The 15,411-nt window shown below is 50.6% G+C and overlaps 1 protein-coding gene and 2 non-coding genes across 3 annotated transcripts; 1 reads left to right on the top strand and 2 right to left on the bottom strand.

Moving 5' to 3' along the window:
- Positions 1 to 1,351: 1,351 nt before the first annotated feature.
- On the bottom strand, positions 1,352 to 1,423 carry TRNAW-CCA (transfer RNA tryptophan (anticodon CCA)). The gene has a single exon. It is a non-coding gene; the product is annotated as a tRNA-Trp (tRNA).
- Positions 1,424 to 2,610: 1,187 nt separating this feature from the next.
- TRNAW-CCA (transfer RNA tryptophan (anticodon CCA)) lies at positions 2,611 to 2,682 on the bottom strand. The gene has a single exon. It is a non-coding gene; the product is annotated as a tRNA-Trp (tRNA).
- Positions 2,683 to 6,646: 3,964 nt separating this feature from the next.
- ATP5MF (ATP synthase membrane subunit f) lies at positions 6,647 to 14,977 on the top strand. Its single transcript, XM_005549143.5, has 4 exons — positions 6,647 to 6,719; positions 12,986 to 13,093; positions 13,908 to 14,024; positions 14,810 to 14,977. The coding sequence occupies exons 1-4, from the start codon at positions 6,707 to 6,709 to the stop codon at positions 14,836 to 14,838; spliced, it is 267 nt and encodes an 88-aa protein (XP_005549200.1). The 5' UTR covers positions 6,647 to 6,706; the 3' UTR covers positions 14,839 to 14,977.
- The last annotated feature ends 434 nt before the right edge of the window (positions 14,978 to 15,411 follow it).

The following is a 15,411-nucleotide window of genomic DNA, read 5'->3' as shown; positions in this document are numbered from 1 at the left end:
TTGACCAGGCTGGAGTGCAGTGGCGCAATCTCGGCTCACTGCAAGCTCCTCCTCCCGGGTTCACGCCATTCTCCTGCCTCAGCGTCCTTAGTAGCTGGGGCTACAGGCGCCCGCCACCATGCCCGGCTACTTTTTTGTGTGTGTTTTTAGTAGAGATGGGGTTTCACCATGTTGGCCAGGCTGGTCTTGAACTCCTGACCTCAAGTGATCAGCCTGCCTCGGGCCTCCCAAGTTTGTTTGTTTTTTACTTCTTCTAAAACAAAACAGGCCGGGCGCGGTGGCTCAAGCCTGTAATCCCAGCACTTTGGGAGGCCGAGAGGGGCGGATCACGACGTCAGGAGATTGAGACCATCCTGGCTAACACGGTGAAACCCTGTCTCTACTAAAAAAAAAAAAAAAATAGCCGGGCAAGGTGGCGGACACCTGTAGTTCCAGCTACTCCGGAGGCTGAGGCAGGAGGATGGCATAAACCCGGGAGGCGGAGCTTGCAGTGAGCTGAGATCAGGCCAGCCACTGCACTCCAGGCTGGGTGACAGAGCAAGACTCCGTCTCAAAAAGAACAAAACAGGACACATCTGCAGAACATGCAGGTTTGTTACATGTGCCATGGTGGTTTGCTGCACCTATTGACCTGTGCTCTAAGTTCCCTACCGTTACCTGGGACTCCCCAACAGGCCCAGGTGTGTGTTGTTACCCTCTCTATGTCCATGCATTCTCAGTATTCAGCTCCCACTTGTGAATGAGAACATGCTGTGTTTGGTTTTCTGTTCCTGTGTTAGTTTGCTGAGGCTGATGACATCCAGCTTCATCCATGTCCCTGCAAAGGACAAGATCTCATTCCTTTTAATGGCTGCTTAGTATTCCATGATGTGTATGTACCACATTTTCTTTATCCAGTACACCATTGATGGGCATTTGGGTTGGTTCCATGTCTTTGCTATTGTAAATAGTGTTGCAATAAACATACGTGTGTTGGTCGAGCACAGTGGCTCACGCCTGTAATTCCAGCACTTTGGGAGGTCAAGGCAGGCAGATTACTTGAGATCAGGAGTTTGAGACCAGCCTGGTCAACATGGTGAAACCCCGTCTCAACTAAAATACAAAAATTACATGGTGGCAAGAGTATGTCCTCCCAGCTACTCAGGAGGCTGAGGCAGGAGAATTGCTTGAACCCAGGAGGGGGAGGCTTCAGTGAGCCAAAATTGTGCCATTGTCCTCCAGCCTGGGAGACAGAGTGAGACTCTGTCTCACAAATAAATAAATAAACTGTGCCATTGTACTCCAGCCTGGGCAACAGAGTGAGACTCTGTAAATAGACTCTACCATTGTACTCCAGCCTGGGCGACAGCTGTGACCCTGACGTGATTTGAACACGCAACCTTCTGATCTGGAGTCAGATGCGCTACCATTGTGCCACAAGGTCTTGGAAACATAAATTTTTTGTGCTTTAGATGGACCCTGTTTCAGCAGTTGTCAGGTGTAGTGACCAGTATAGTTTTTTTTACTATCCTTTAATTAATTAATTAATTAATTAAAAATACAAGAGATGGGATCATGCCGTGTTGCCCAGACTGGTTTTGAACTCCTGGGCTCAAGCGATCCTTCCATCTCGGCCTCCCAAAGTTCTGGGATTACGGGCATGAGCCATCCCGCCTGACTCCTGTTTGCTTTAACAGAAAACGGAAACACTCAGTGCTCCAGGTTCGAGACATTTGAACATAGGGAAAGCAGTGAGGTCAGGCCTGGCCACCTCTAGGCAGAGGACAAGGAACTCAGTCCAGCAGGTCGTTCCAGGAATACAAACGTGGGGAGGGAGCCGGATGACAGGTCAGGCCAGCGCAGTCCTGTAGGAGCCGCTCGGGGAAGACTACTGACTTCCTCCTCGTTTGTTTTGAATAAAGCTTTGTCCTAGTGGCGCTTGAACTTCAAATGCTGGAGATCAGGCTGCACCACCAACACTTTTCCAAGGACAGCAGCCCCTCCAGGGTGGGCGGGTAGTTTTTGGATTGGGAAGGCAACTGTTTCCTGAGCTCTGAACCGTTTTATTTATTTTTTCAGTTAGAGACAGCGTCTCACCTTGTCACCCAGGTTGGAGTGTAGTGGCACAATGATAGCTCACTACAGCCTCAACCTCCCGCACTCAAGGGATCCTCCCGCCTCAGTCTCCTAAGCAACAGCTGGGACTACAGGTATGTGCGACCACATCTGGTGTTGTTATTTTTGTTTTTGTTGTTTTGTTTTGCTTTTTTGAGAGACAGTTTTGCTACGTTGCCCAGGCTGGTCTTGAACTCCTGGGCTCAAGCAATCCGCCCGCCTCAGCCTCCCAAAGTGCTCCTCCTGCACTGTTTTAAGGTCCTATCTGAAGTCCTGTGAATGTACTATCTGAAGCACAGTCCCGATAAATCCTGCTACAGATGTGAACAGCACAACCTAAATATTGGCTCTGAATTTTTCCTCACACTTTAGCTAAGGTGCTGGTCCACTGCTGAAGTACCTACGCAAAGAAATCTTTAGGGCTAAAGAACAGAAAATACAGTGTCCAAGGTTGAGAGTTAGCGGCAAGACGTCTATATAACTCCTGGTGGCTAAAGAAAGGGATGATCATATGTTTGACCCCGACGTGATTTGAACACGCAACCTTCTGATCTGGAGTCAGACGCGCTACCGTTGCGCCACGAGGTCTTGGAAGAATAAATTTTTTGTGTTTTAGATGGATCCTATTTCAGCAGTTGTCAGGTGTAGCGACCAGTATAGTTTTTTTTACTATCCTTTTATTATGGTTTGGGATTGACTAAGAGTTCTTTCCCTTTTGTAATGCAGCTATTCGGAGGGAAGTGTAAAAGTAAACGAAACAGCATAGAAACAGATGCCACCACGGGGTTCGTAAATAATCCTCTTCTCATTCGGGAAAATTCACCTCCCTCAGGCTATGGAGTCTCCTAAGGAGAAACGTATGGGAAGCCACAGTGGAAAATGAGAAAGCGCAGTTTAGCGGAGAAGGCTGGGGCGGTGTTGTGAGGGAATCGGATTTTCTTCTCCCCAGCCCTCTGCATGGGGAACACTAAGAATTTGCACGTGAGCCAGATCAAGGAAAGAGTACTATGTTCAGGCCGGGAGCGGTGGGTTACGCCTGTAATCCCAGCACTTTGGGAAGCTAGGCGGATCACCTGAGGCCAGGAGTTCGAGACCAGCCTGGCCAACATGGTGAATCCCCATCTCTACTAAAAATATAAAAATTAGCCAGGCGTGGTGGCGGGCGCTTGTAATCCCAGCTACTCGGGAGGCAGGAGAATCGCTTGAACCTGGAAGGCGGAGGTACAGTGAGCCGAGATCGTGCCACTGCACTCCAGCCTGGGCGACAGAGCAAGATTCCGCCTCAAAAAAAAAAAAAAAAAAAAAAGTATATTTGGAATAATCTGCTCCCTCCAACCCACCCCCACCTTCCCTGAAACAACCCCAGTTCGTTAACTAAAACCTTGGCATTTATAGGTATACAATCACAGCTCCTGCGCCCTCAGCCCTTCCATCAGCCCCAGGGGATCGGGCATCGCGTCGCTTCCCTCCGGCCTCTTCCCGGGGCCTTCCAGGATTCCAGTGTGCGGATCCTGGGCTCTGGCGGCTCCTGCGTCCCCGCGAGTGTCCAGTGCCGGCGTGGGGAAAAGACGGGGGCGCGGGTGCCACCGGCCACTCCTGACTTTCGCTGCTCTCCTGCGCGGCCCACGGAACAGCGGCCCCCTCAGCTTCCCCTCCCACAGCCCTCAAGTCCATCAGCACCCGGAGGCTGCCTCTTCCTGGACACAGTGCAGTCAGGTCTCTTCGGTCCCTCGTAGTCTTCCAGGTCCCCTTCTCGCACCTCCGCAGAAGGCGCGCGCTGCCCGCCCTCTACGCCCTCCCCTCCCAGAACAGACCTTAAGTCAGACCCTCAGGCCAGACTTGGCACCGCTAAGTCAAACAAAGCATAGTAGCGCGGTGAAACTTACGATTCCCTAGGTGGACCAGGAAGGTCCCCAGGCCGAATTCCTGCCCCACGGAGGACCTGACACCTGGGGTCCAGTAGACCCCATCCCTGATCCCTCCTGCCGGGCCATCTGCCCCAGCCCCGGGGAGTGGAAGTTACATAGGTCCTGGGGCAATGGGCAGGGTTTTCCCTGGGGGTTCAGTTGCTTAGGTACGCAGCCCAAGGCGGGTTATAAACTCCTAAGACTACATTATACCTGCATTATACCGTGGATGGTCAACACGCACCACACCGCAAGGAGCAAGTGAAATAAACTTTTGAAGACAGAGTTCAAGGGCGCATGGAACCGTTGAGAACACTCTGACTGCGCTACACTACTGTATTCTCTGGGGTTTCTTTGTTTGGAGACAAGTTCTCACTCCATCGCCCAGGCTGCAGTGCAGTGGCCCCATCTCTGCTCACTGCAATCTCCGCCTCCCAGGTTTAAGCAATTCTCCTCCCTCAGCCTCTGGAGTAGCTGGAATGACAGGCGCACATCACCAAGCTTGGCTACTTTTTGTATTTTTAGCAGAGATGAGGTTTCACCATGTTGACCAGGCTGGTCTTGAACTCCTGACCTCAGGTGATCTGTGCACCTTGGCCTCCCAAAGTGCTGGGATTACAGGCGTGAACCACCGAGGCTAGCCTGGTTTTTTGTTTGTTTTGTTTTGTTTTTCCCAGACGGAGTCTCGCTCTGTCGCCCAAGCTGGAGGGCAGTGGCTTGACCTCCGCTAACTGCAACCTCCACCTCCTGGGTTCAAGTGATTTTCCTGCCTCAGCCTCCCAAGTAGCTGGGATTACAGCACCCGCCACCGCGCTCAGCTAATTTTTTTCCTATTTTCACCATGTTGGCCAGGCTGGTTTTAAACTCCTGACCTCAAGTAATCCTCCCACCTCTGCCTCCCAAAGTGCTAGGATTACATGCGTGAACCACCGCACCCGGGTTGTTTTTTTTTAACCATTTTTGATTCCCACTGGAGATGCTGGCCATGCTTCCACACACCTCTAATTGTATGTGTAATTTTCACTGCCTGGGGAGAAGGGGAGTAGACATGGACCAACCCCACAATGGCACCTCTGAAACAATAAATGTAGCAGAATGAACTGAACCAGGGTGGTGGTGACTGCAAGACCTGCTCTGGAGGTTGTTTTAAAAATCGGAGGCCAGGCCGGGCGCGGTGGCTCACCCTGTAATCCCAGCACTTTGGGAGGCCGAGATGGGCGGATTACGAGGTCAGGAGATCAAGACCATCCTGGCTAACAGGGTGAAACCCCGTCTCTACTAAAAATACAAAAAAAAAAAATATATATATATAGCCGGGCGTAGTGGCGGGCGCCTGTAGTCCCAGCTACTTGGGAGGCTGAGGCAGGAGAATGGCGTGAACCCGGGAGGCGGAGCCTGCAGTGGGCCAAGATGGTGCCACTGCACTCCAGCCTGGGCGACTGAGCAAGACTCCGTCTCAAAAAAAAAAAAAAAAAAAAAAAAAGAAGAGAAAAAAAAAAAAAAAAAAAATCGGAAGCCCGGCGGGCAGTGTCTCACACTTGTAATCCCAGCACTTTGGGAAGCCGAAGCGGGTGGATCAGGAGGTCAGGAGTTCCAGAGGAGTCTGGCTAACATAATGAAACCCCGTTTCTACTAAAAATACAAAAAATAGCCGGGTGTGGTGGCGCGCGCCAGTAATCCCAGCTACTCCGGAGGTTGAGGCAGGAGAATCGCTTGAACCCGGGAGGTTGTGGTGAGCAGAGGTCACACCACTGCACTCCAGCCTGGGCAACAGACCGAGACTCTGTCTAATAAACAAATAAATAAATAAATAAGTAAAATAAAATAAATCAAAATTGAAGTAGGCCGGGCAGTGTGGTTCATGCTGGCAATTCCAGTACTTTAGGAGGCGAGGTGGGAGGAAAGCTCGAGGCCAGGAGTTTAAGGCCAGTCTGGGCAACATAGAGAGATCTCTTCTCTACAGAATATAATTAGCTGGGCATGGTGGTGTGTACCTGTAGTTCCAGCTACTTCGCAGGTGGAGTAAGAACGCTTGAGGCCAGGAGTTCAAGACCAGCCTGAGCAAAATAGAGAGCCTCTACCCCCACTCCCCACCACACTGTTTCCACCAAAAAAAAAAAAAAAAAAAAAAAAAAAAAAGCTGGGAGTGGTGGTGTGCGCCTGTAGTCCTAGCTACTTGGGAGGCTGAGGTGGGTGGATTGCTTGACCCTGGGAGTTCGAGGCTGCAGTTAGCCATGATCAAGCCACTGTTTGAAAAGTAAACGCTCTGTCTGAAAAGTAAAAAATAAAAATAAAAATAGACTGGGCTTGGTGGCTCACGCCTGTAATCCCAGCACTTTGGGAGGCCGAGGCGGGGCGGAGGGAGATCACCTGAGGCCAGAAGTTCGAGACCAGCCTAACCAACATGGTGAAACCCTGTCTCTACTAAAAATACAAAACCTAGCCTGCCGTGCTGGTGCACGCCTGTTGTCCCTTTTAAGGTAGGGAGGCCAGGCTGAGACGCCCCCTCTCTCTAACTGCAGGACCCTCGGATTTTTGCTTTCCAGGCACCTCGCCCTTCGCTTCATGGCCCTCTAGTAGTTCCAGGGTGTGCGCAGTTGTGACCTGCTTCCCGTGAGCCTCTGCTCTACGGTCCCGGATAGAGCGTGCATTTGCTACCCCGCAACCCTCGCGCGGCCAGGCACAGCGGACACCAGGACTCCAAGATGGCGTCAGTCGGTGAGTGTCAGGCCCCGGGTAAGGCTGTTTGGATGCCGTGGTGGAAATAGGAGCCAGGGTCCACGCTCCAAAGCCGCACTGGGACAGAAGGAACCTGCGGAGCTGCCTGCTCTTCGCTCGGGGACTTCGCCACGACCTCGAGGCGCGCGAGACCCTACTTTAGGGTATTACGCTGCCCGACCCCCTCCCGCCCGCCCAGCCGCGCCTTCCTGCTGCCCAGGGCCCGCGCCAACCGGGTTAGGCGTGGAGGGTGAAGGCAGCTGGGGCACGCGCTTCTGGGCCTGGGAATGCGCCGCCTTGGGCCTTGCGTCCCTCTTTCCGCTAAGAAATAGCCGCCTCCCTGTCCCGCTGCGACCCAGTTGCTTTGCACTTGAATGGTACGCGCAGCTTCTGCCCTTCTTTCCAAAGCTTACGCTTAATGTTCCAGTGGGAGCTCAGGACTAGGACTGTGCCTGATACCATGTAAGGTTCGATGCGTATGTGTTGAATAGGCTCAGAGAAGTGGGGTGACCTGTTCAAGGTCACAACTCGTGAGAGGGCTGAGCTAGTATTCAAACCTGACTGAGGCTTCGTGGTAAATGAGCTTTATTCTCTAGGATGGGCTTATGACCAGCCCGTCAAATGGGTTTTCAGTGACACCCATATGCAAATCGCTACATTCATCCAGCTGTGCACACTCATGATTTTTGTTTCTGAAATAGGGCTAAACCGTGTTTTAGTCCTAGATGCTCCATAGTAGCCTTGTCAGCAAGTCCTTGTTGGGAAAGTTGATCCCATTTTACAGATCAGGAAAATAACCGTTCGGGATGTGGTGTGGCCTCTCTGAGGTCACACAGCCTGATAGTGGCAGAGTTTTTATTAACCCATGTGTGTCTTAGCTCAGTTTCTGTATTTTTCTTTATTATTATTATTTTTTGAGACGGAGTTTCGCTCTTGTTGCCCAGGGTGGAGTGCAATGATGCGATCTCGGGACACTGCAACCTGAGTTCAAGCGATTCTCCAGCCTCAGCCTCCGGAGTAGCTGGGATTACAGGCGTCAGCCACTATGCCCGGCTAATTTTTGTGTTTTTTGTACAGATGGGGTTTCACCATGTTGGCCAGGCTGGTCTCGAACTGCTGACCTCAGGTGATCCACCTACCTTGGCCTCCCAAAGTGCTGGGATTACAGGTGTGAGCCACCGTGTCCACCTGGCGCAGTTTCTATATTCTTTTTTTTTTTTTTTGGACATGGAGTCTGGCGCTGTCGTCCAGGCTGGAGTGCAGTGGCTGATCTCAACTCACTGCAACCTCTGCCTCCCTGGTTCAAGTGATTCTGCTGCCTCAGCCTCCCGAGTAGCAGGGATTACAGGCACGCAGCAATAACTACACCCGGCTCTTTTTTTTTTTTTTTTTTTTGTATTTTTAGTAGAGACGGAGTTTCGCCACGGTGGTCAGGCTGGTCTCAAACTCTTGACCTCAAGTGATTCACCTGCCTTGGCCTCCCAAAGTGTTGGGATTACAGGCGTGAGCCACCGCACCTGACCTCTGTATTATTTATTATTTTTTTTTGAGACGGAGTCTTGCTTTGTTGTCCAGGCTGGAGTGCAGTGGCATGATCTCTAGCTGGATGTACAGGCGCGCGCCACCACACCTGCCTAATTTTTGTATTTTTAGTAGAGACGGGGTTTCACCATGTTAGTGAGGCTGGTCTCGAACTCCTGACTCCAGCCGGCCTCTGTATTCTTAATCTCAACCTGAAGAAGAGGGCTTCAGAAAAGATGAGAGGGAAGCTGTTTTCCCCTCAGTAAAATGGGCATATTCGTCATACATGGTAGTTGTGTTAAGGAGACAACCTGTGAAAAGCGAACACTGGGGCATTGTGTCTAAACATAGGGCTGTGGTCAAGAGCTCTGGACTAAGGATCAATCCATTTAGTACATGAAAGACATTTGGAACACTGCCTGGCCCACAGTGAGTACTCAGTTGGTGTGAGCTGGTCATCCCAGCCTTTACTTTGTGACCTTAAGGCAGGGTCACGTGCCTGGCCTATTCAGCATCACCCCAGTCACGTGCCTGGCCTATTCAGCATCACCCCAGTGAAGAAATTGGAGTCCATGTCTCTTAGGTACTGTATTGATGATCTTTTAGGTGGTGTCTGTCACCAGAGTACAAAGACAGTATTTCATGAGCACATAAAGTGTGGGAAATATGAATTAGCAGCAGTAGATAAGATCAGAGGTTGGCAAACTATGGCCAGTGATTTGGATTTCCTGTGGCCTGTTTTTGTCTGGCCATGAGCTCAGAATGGTTTTTTGTTTTTGTTTTTATTTTTTATTTTTATTTATTTTTTGAGACAGAGTCTTGCTTTTGTCGCCCAGGCTGGAGTGCAATGGCATGATCTCAGCTCACTGCAACCTCCACCTCCCAGGTTCAAGCGATTCTCCTGCCTCAGCCTCCCAAGTAGCTAGGATTACAGGTGCCTGCCACCATACCCTACTAATTTTTGTGTTTTTAGTAGAGATGGGGTTTTGCCATGTTGGCTAGGCTGGTCGCCTCGGCCTCCCACAGTGCTGATATTACAGACATGAGCCACCACGCTGGGCCCAGAATGGTTTTTTGTTTTTATTTTATTTATTTATTTATTATAGAGATGGGGTCTCAAACTCCTGGCCTCAAGCGATCCTCCCATCTCGGCCAAAGTGTTGGGATTGCTGGCATAAGCCACTGCATTGGGCCGTTTTCTGTTTTTAAAAAGATTGTTTAAAAATAAAATAGACTATGCTATGGAGACCTTATGTGGCCTGCAAAGCCTAAAATCTTTCTTCTCTGGACAATCCCCAGGCTGGATTTAGCACTCAGGAGAGACTGTCATTTCCATGTGGCTTCATAGTAATGAACAGTATGCTTCCTCTCAAGGATCTGTGGTGGTTCTACAACCATTACTGAGAATCTGTCGTATACCAAGAAGTGGGGATATTCCCATCTTCAGGTAGCTCATAATCAGGCAGAAAGGTGGTAATAGTTCTCATTTACATAGTACTGAGGGCCAAGTACCAAGGATTTCACAAAGGAGGAAACTGAGAAGGAGTAGTACCTTGCCCAAGGGCACACACCTACAAAATGGCACTAAACCCAGAAACCTGACCCCAGGGTCTGCTCTGCCTCTGAACTCTACTCTCTCTCTTTACGTGAGCCAGTGATTGCAGATGGAAGCTTCAGTGCTGCAGAGGAGTGGGGTGTGTAGAGTGGGGGTGGGAATTTGAATAGGGCAACCAAGGACTGAGGCCTTCCTCTGCCTTCCAGTAAAAGAGAAATTCGTGGAATAAGTATAGATGCATCTGGGATGAACTGGATAGTCGCTTGCAGTGGTGCGATCTCGGCTCACTGCAACCTCTACCTCCCAGGTTTAAGCAATTCTCCTGCCTCAGCCTCCCGAGTAAGTGGGACTACAGGCATGTGCCACCACGCCCAGCTAATATTTGTATTTTTAGTAGAGACGAGGTTTTACTATGTTGGCCAGGCTGGACTTGAACTCTTGACCTCGTGATCTGCTCGCCTTGGCCTCCCACAGTGCTGGGATTACAGGCGTGAGCTGCCGCGCCCGGCCAAATGTATTAGATTTGCTTTTGTTTTGTTTTGTTTTGTTTTTTGAGACAGAGTCTCGCTCTGTTGCCCAGGCTGGAGTGCAGTAGCAGGATCTCCGCTCACTGCAAGCTCCACTTCCCAGGTTCACGCCATTCTCCTGCCTCAGCCTCCTGAGTAGCTGGGACTACAGGCACCTGCCACCACGCCTGGCTGATTTTTTTGTTTTTTTTTTAAGTAGCGATGAGGTTTCACCATGTTAGCCAGGATGGTCTTTGATTTCCTGACCTCGTGGTCCTCTTGCCTCGGCCTCCCAAAGTGCTGGGATTATAGGCGTGAGCCACCGCGCCCAGCCCCAAATGTGTTAGGTTTTTTTGTTTTGTTTTGTTTTGTTTTGTTTTGTTTTTGAAACGGAGTCTTGCTCTGTCTCCCAGGCTGGAGTGCAGTGGCCAGATCTCAGCTCACTGCAAGCTCCACCTCCCGGGTTTACGCCATTCTCCTGCCTCAGCCTCCCGTGTAGCTGGGACTACAGGCGCCCGCCACCTCGCCCGGCTAGTTTTTTGTATTTTTTAGTAGAGACGGGGTTTCACCGTGTTAGCCAGGAAGGGCTCGATCTCCTGACCTCGTGATCCGCCCGTCTCGGCCTCCCAAAGTGCTGGGATTACAGGCTTGAGCCACCGCGCCCGGCCAGGTTTTAAGGAAACACCCTTGTCTTCATAATACAGAGATAGAACTAGGGAGAAAAACAAGTTGTGAATTGTTGGCTTTTTTCTCCTGTGATGTGCCAGACTCCATGCCAGCCTCTGAACATGGTTATGAGATGCAGAATATGCCTGCATAGTTTATGTAAATGTGAAAAAATGGCTTCACTGGATCAGGAAGTGAGTTTTCTGACTTCGTGTGGTGGCTCACGCCTGTAATCCTAGCACTTTGGGAGGCCGAGGCGGGCAGATTGCCTGAGGTCAGGAGTTCGAGACCAGCCTGGCCAACATGGTGAAACCCCATCTCTACTAAAAATACAAAATTAGCTGTGTGTCATGGCTCATGCCTGTAGTCCCCGCTACTCAGAAGGCTGAGACAGGAGAATCGCTAGAACCAGGAGGTGGAGGTTGCAGTGAGCCAAGATTGTGCCACTGCACTCCAGCCTGGGCAAGTGCAGTGGCGCGATCTCATGGTGCAGTTTCACTGTGTTGGCCAGGCTGGTCTCAAACTCCTGACGTCAGGTGATCTGCCTGCCTTGGCCTCCCAAAGTGCTGGGATTACAGTGTGAACCACTGTGCCCGGCCTCCCTCAGCAGACTCTTGAGGCTGGTCCTGACAGAGCCTTAGTCTTTCCTTTGATCCCAAAATGGAGAAGAAATCCTTGGAATGATTTAATCTGGCTCCTCTTGTGGTTATCTTTGAGAAGGCACCGTGGTCCTAGACTCTTTGCCCTCAATAGGACACCTGCTAAAAGCTTTTTAAAACTGATCATTAGCTGGGTGTGGTGGCACACACCTGTAGTCCCAGCTGTTCAGGAGGTTGAGGCAGGAGGATCACTTCAGTCCAGGAAGCTCAGTGAGGCTGCAGTGAGCTGTGATCACACCTGTGCATAACCACTGCACTCCAGCCTGGGTAATGGAGCGAGACCCTGTCTCTTAAAAATAAATACATAAATAAATAAATAAATAAATAAATAAATAAATAAATAAATAAAAAAAATCTTTGCAGGGAGAACAGGGGAGACCATTCCTTCCTTAAGTGCATCTCCTTGACACCCACAGGCCCACCCACTCCCTGGCCCTCCGTGGTCTCCTCCTGGGCCCAAATGTGAGGACAGTGCAGTGTCAGCCAGGAATTCTTCTGATTCCTTGTTCTCAGACTCCCATTGGAATATGGTCTGGGGCTGTTCAGTCATTTGGAGTGGTTTTTCCTAAGTCAGTTGCTTCTCGGAATGTGTAATCTCTTATTTTTATCTCTGGAAATTGTTGGCGTCCGTGGTCCCAGGATGCTGGAGGTGGAAATTCCTTGGGTTTCTTTCATTATACTTGCTCGGGCTGGCCCATCTGGGGAGGCTGGCAGCTATGTGAACCCAGATGCTCTTTGAAGCCCTTCCCCAGTAAACAAGTACATCAAGTCTGAGTGAGACACTTGGGGCCACCGTCATGCCGCTCTCCTTCCACATCCCCTCTAGTACGTTCTCCAGGCACGCATCCCCAGGGTTGGACAGGGCACTCTCATATTGGCTTCAGGGACGTGGGGGGCCAGTCCTGCCCCCACGTTGTGTGTGTGACCTTGGTCACGTGGCCCAACCTCTCTGAGTCTATCCCCCCTCCCCTCCTGTAAGATAAAGGCACGAACTGCTTGCTGTGAAGATGAAATAAGCTAATAATGTCAAGTAAATGTTAGCTTTGCAGTAGTCTTTCCTGTCCTCCACGTTACTACTTTCTTCAAGACCCTTTTCTGGAGTTACTCCCAGCAAGCTGTTACTCAGACGTCCTGTTGGTTAATAAAGCTGACGCTGTAGCAGTTCTGCTATTGTGTGGACTCAGGCTTAAAATAGTGGGCTTGATGTGACGCATTTCTTTGTAATATTTTGTATGTGCAGCCTCTGTGTAATTGCATTATGCACCGTTGTTGCATAGTTGAAGTAGTGGCAGGAAAGGATGCCATGTGTGTTACTGGGAGATTATTCAGTGGGTATTTTTTCTCACTCTTCCATTTCAGTACCAGTGAAGGACAAGAAACTTCTGGAGGTCAAACTGGGGGAGCTGCCAAGCTGGATCTTGATGCGGGACTTCAGCCCTAGTGGCATTCTCGGAGCATTTCAAAGAGGTCAGAGCCTTGTGGATGTGTGTAAATGAAAGCAAATCTCTGGGTCTTCAGGTCTCTTTTTGCCATGAATTAATTTGGGCGACGAAGGTCTTGTTGTCTGAAAGCAGTAAGTTATATAGAGGACAGGGAGGGGTGGCTAGGCCTTGGACCTCCATGGTTGATTGGCGCTTTCAAAGGCTGGCTCTGAGATATTGCAGCCAAGAACGTGTTTCCTATTGCTTGGAATCAGTACGTCTGCCTCTTAGAGAAATCCTGACTTCTTTAAGAGGAACATGAATTGGAACCATAGTGGGCATTAGTCTATAATATGATGCTCACCTCCCTGCCAGAACTTCCAGGACAAATATTTGAAATGGCCTATCTTGGCTGGGTGCAGTGGCCCATGCCTGTAATCCCAGCACTTCGAAAAGCCAAGGCGGGGGGATTGCTTGAGCCAAGTTTTAGACCAGCCTAGGCAATGTGGAGAGACCCCATCTCTATAAAAAAATCACACAAGAAAAATTAGCTGGGTGTGGTGGTGCGTGCCTGTAGTCCCAGCTACTCAGGAGGCTACAAGATCAAGGCCAAAGGGGAGAGGTGGAATCCAGGTGGGCCTAGTTCAGGAGCTGGTATGTGCTTATAGTTTAGGCTATGGGGATTGGAGACCTTACTGGCATTTGTGCTTATCACCTTTATCAGCCAGTGAATGCAGGGCGAGGGGCTTAAACAGCCAGAGCAGGACTGGGTCCCTGAATGTCAGCCAGACTCAACTGTGTGCTCAACTTCACTGAAATGTGAAGCCCAGCAGGGCAATGAGCGCCTCTTGCGTTTGCAGGTTACTACCGGTACTACAACAAGTACATTAACGTGAAGAAGGGGAGCATCTCGGGGGTTACCATGGTGCTGGCATGCTACGTGCTCTTCAACTACAGCATTTCCTACAAGCATCTCAGTGAGTGCCTCTGCGGCATCTTGCCTTCAGTTTCCCAAGAGAGGGTGGTGGTGACTGATTTCATTAGAGACAGCAGCCCACCTTCTTCTGAGGCTGAGAGACCATTAGTAAATCCCTTATGTTTCCACCTAAAAGAATTGGAGGGACCTATCAGAGTACAGTATGTGGGATATTGTTTGAATGAGAAAATTGTGACGAGAACACAGGAAAATCACAATGAAGCCAGGGTAAAGAGAATACTTAGAAGCATTCTTTAAAATACAGCAGGCTCTGTGAAAATTTGGCTCAATCTTCCTAGTAGCCAATGCAGAAAGAGAAATGAGTTGAGTGGGATAATCTGGTACCCCAGAAAAGCAGGGCTGTTCCGGCTTTGAGGCTCGAGAGGAGCTTGTCTGGTGGGAGATTGGCAGGAAGTGTTGCTGACGTCCTCTGACTAGACTGTTTCTGACAGTGTCGTGTACACCCCCCACCCCCACCTCACTCCCCCTCTGCTGCACCAGGGCGGTGCTGTCTCTGAAGGACGGGTTCTCAGGGCTGTTTGTCTGAGCAGGTGTTCCCTCTATTCCTTCTGGAAAGAAAGCAGCTGGCCAGGTGGCAAGTTGGCTCCTGAGGTGTCTTTGTGACCCCTGGGTCTGCTGATTCTGCAGACACCGGCAGGCGGGTCGTGGGTCATCTCTGAAGGGAATTCTCAGGAAGGCTTTGTGTGATCTCAGCCTGCTTCCTGTCATGCCGTGCCTTCACTGTAACCTTGTAAGATACTTACCATCTTGCCTTCCTGACTTCAGAGCACGAGCGGCTCCGCAAATACCACTGAAGAGGACACACTGTGCACCACCCCCGACCCCATGACCTTGGCCTGAGCCCCTCCGTGAGGAACACAATCTCCATTGTTGCTGAATCCTTTCATGTCCTAATGGGAATTAACCTCCAAATAAAAGATGACTGGTACGTGTGCTGCTTGCCTGCCGTAGCCGTTGTCCCATGCTCCAGGGGCTCCTGTGGCACAAGGTGGGGGGAGGTTGTCTTTCCAGGGCATTGACCTGTGAAGGCCTTTGTGGACTTCCCAGACCACCACTTGGGTTGTGTCCAGCTCCCTGGAGGGCAGGGTGTCATCCAGACCTTCCTGCAGCAGCAGTGCCGAAGTCTGTCCCCTGCCATGAGTGCTATGGACAGGTGCATTCGCAGGCCTTTAGTTGGCCGACACTTTATGGTGTAACACAAAGGCCTGTGTGCCTGAGAGTACCAGACCCCACCCCGGCCGTCCTGTGGCTCTAGGCAGGGGATTTTTAGACAGCCCGGATGTTTTCTCATCTCGTTTCTGCATCACCCTGGGGCATCAAGGGCTACAGGGTGAGGTGTCCCGGCACTGTCTGGAGAGACCTCAGGC

This window comes from Macaca fascicularis, chromosome 3, assembly GCF_037993035.2.
Source record: "Macaca fascicularis isolate 582-1 chromosome 3, T2T-MFA8v1.1".
Classification (NCBI taxonomy): Eukaryota; Metazoa; Chordata; class Mammalia; order Primates; family Cercopithecidae; genus Macaca; species Macaca fascicularis.
Note: the sequence above shows the minus strand (reverse complement) of the source record. Positions and strands in the feature narration are given on the sequence as shown.

Coding starts and splice junctions, on each gene's coding strand:
- ATP5MF (XM_005549143.5), top strand. Junction 13,094..13,907: donor TCTCGGAGCATTTCAAAGAG/GTCAGAGCCTTG, acceptor TTGCGTTTGCAG/GTTACTACCGGTACTACAAC. Junction 14,025..14,809: donor CATTTCCTACAAGCATCTCA/GTGAGTGCCTCT, acceptor TCCTGACTTCAG/AGCACGAGCGGCTCCGCAAA.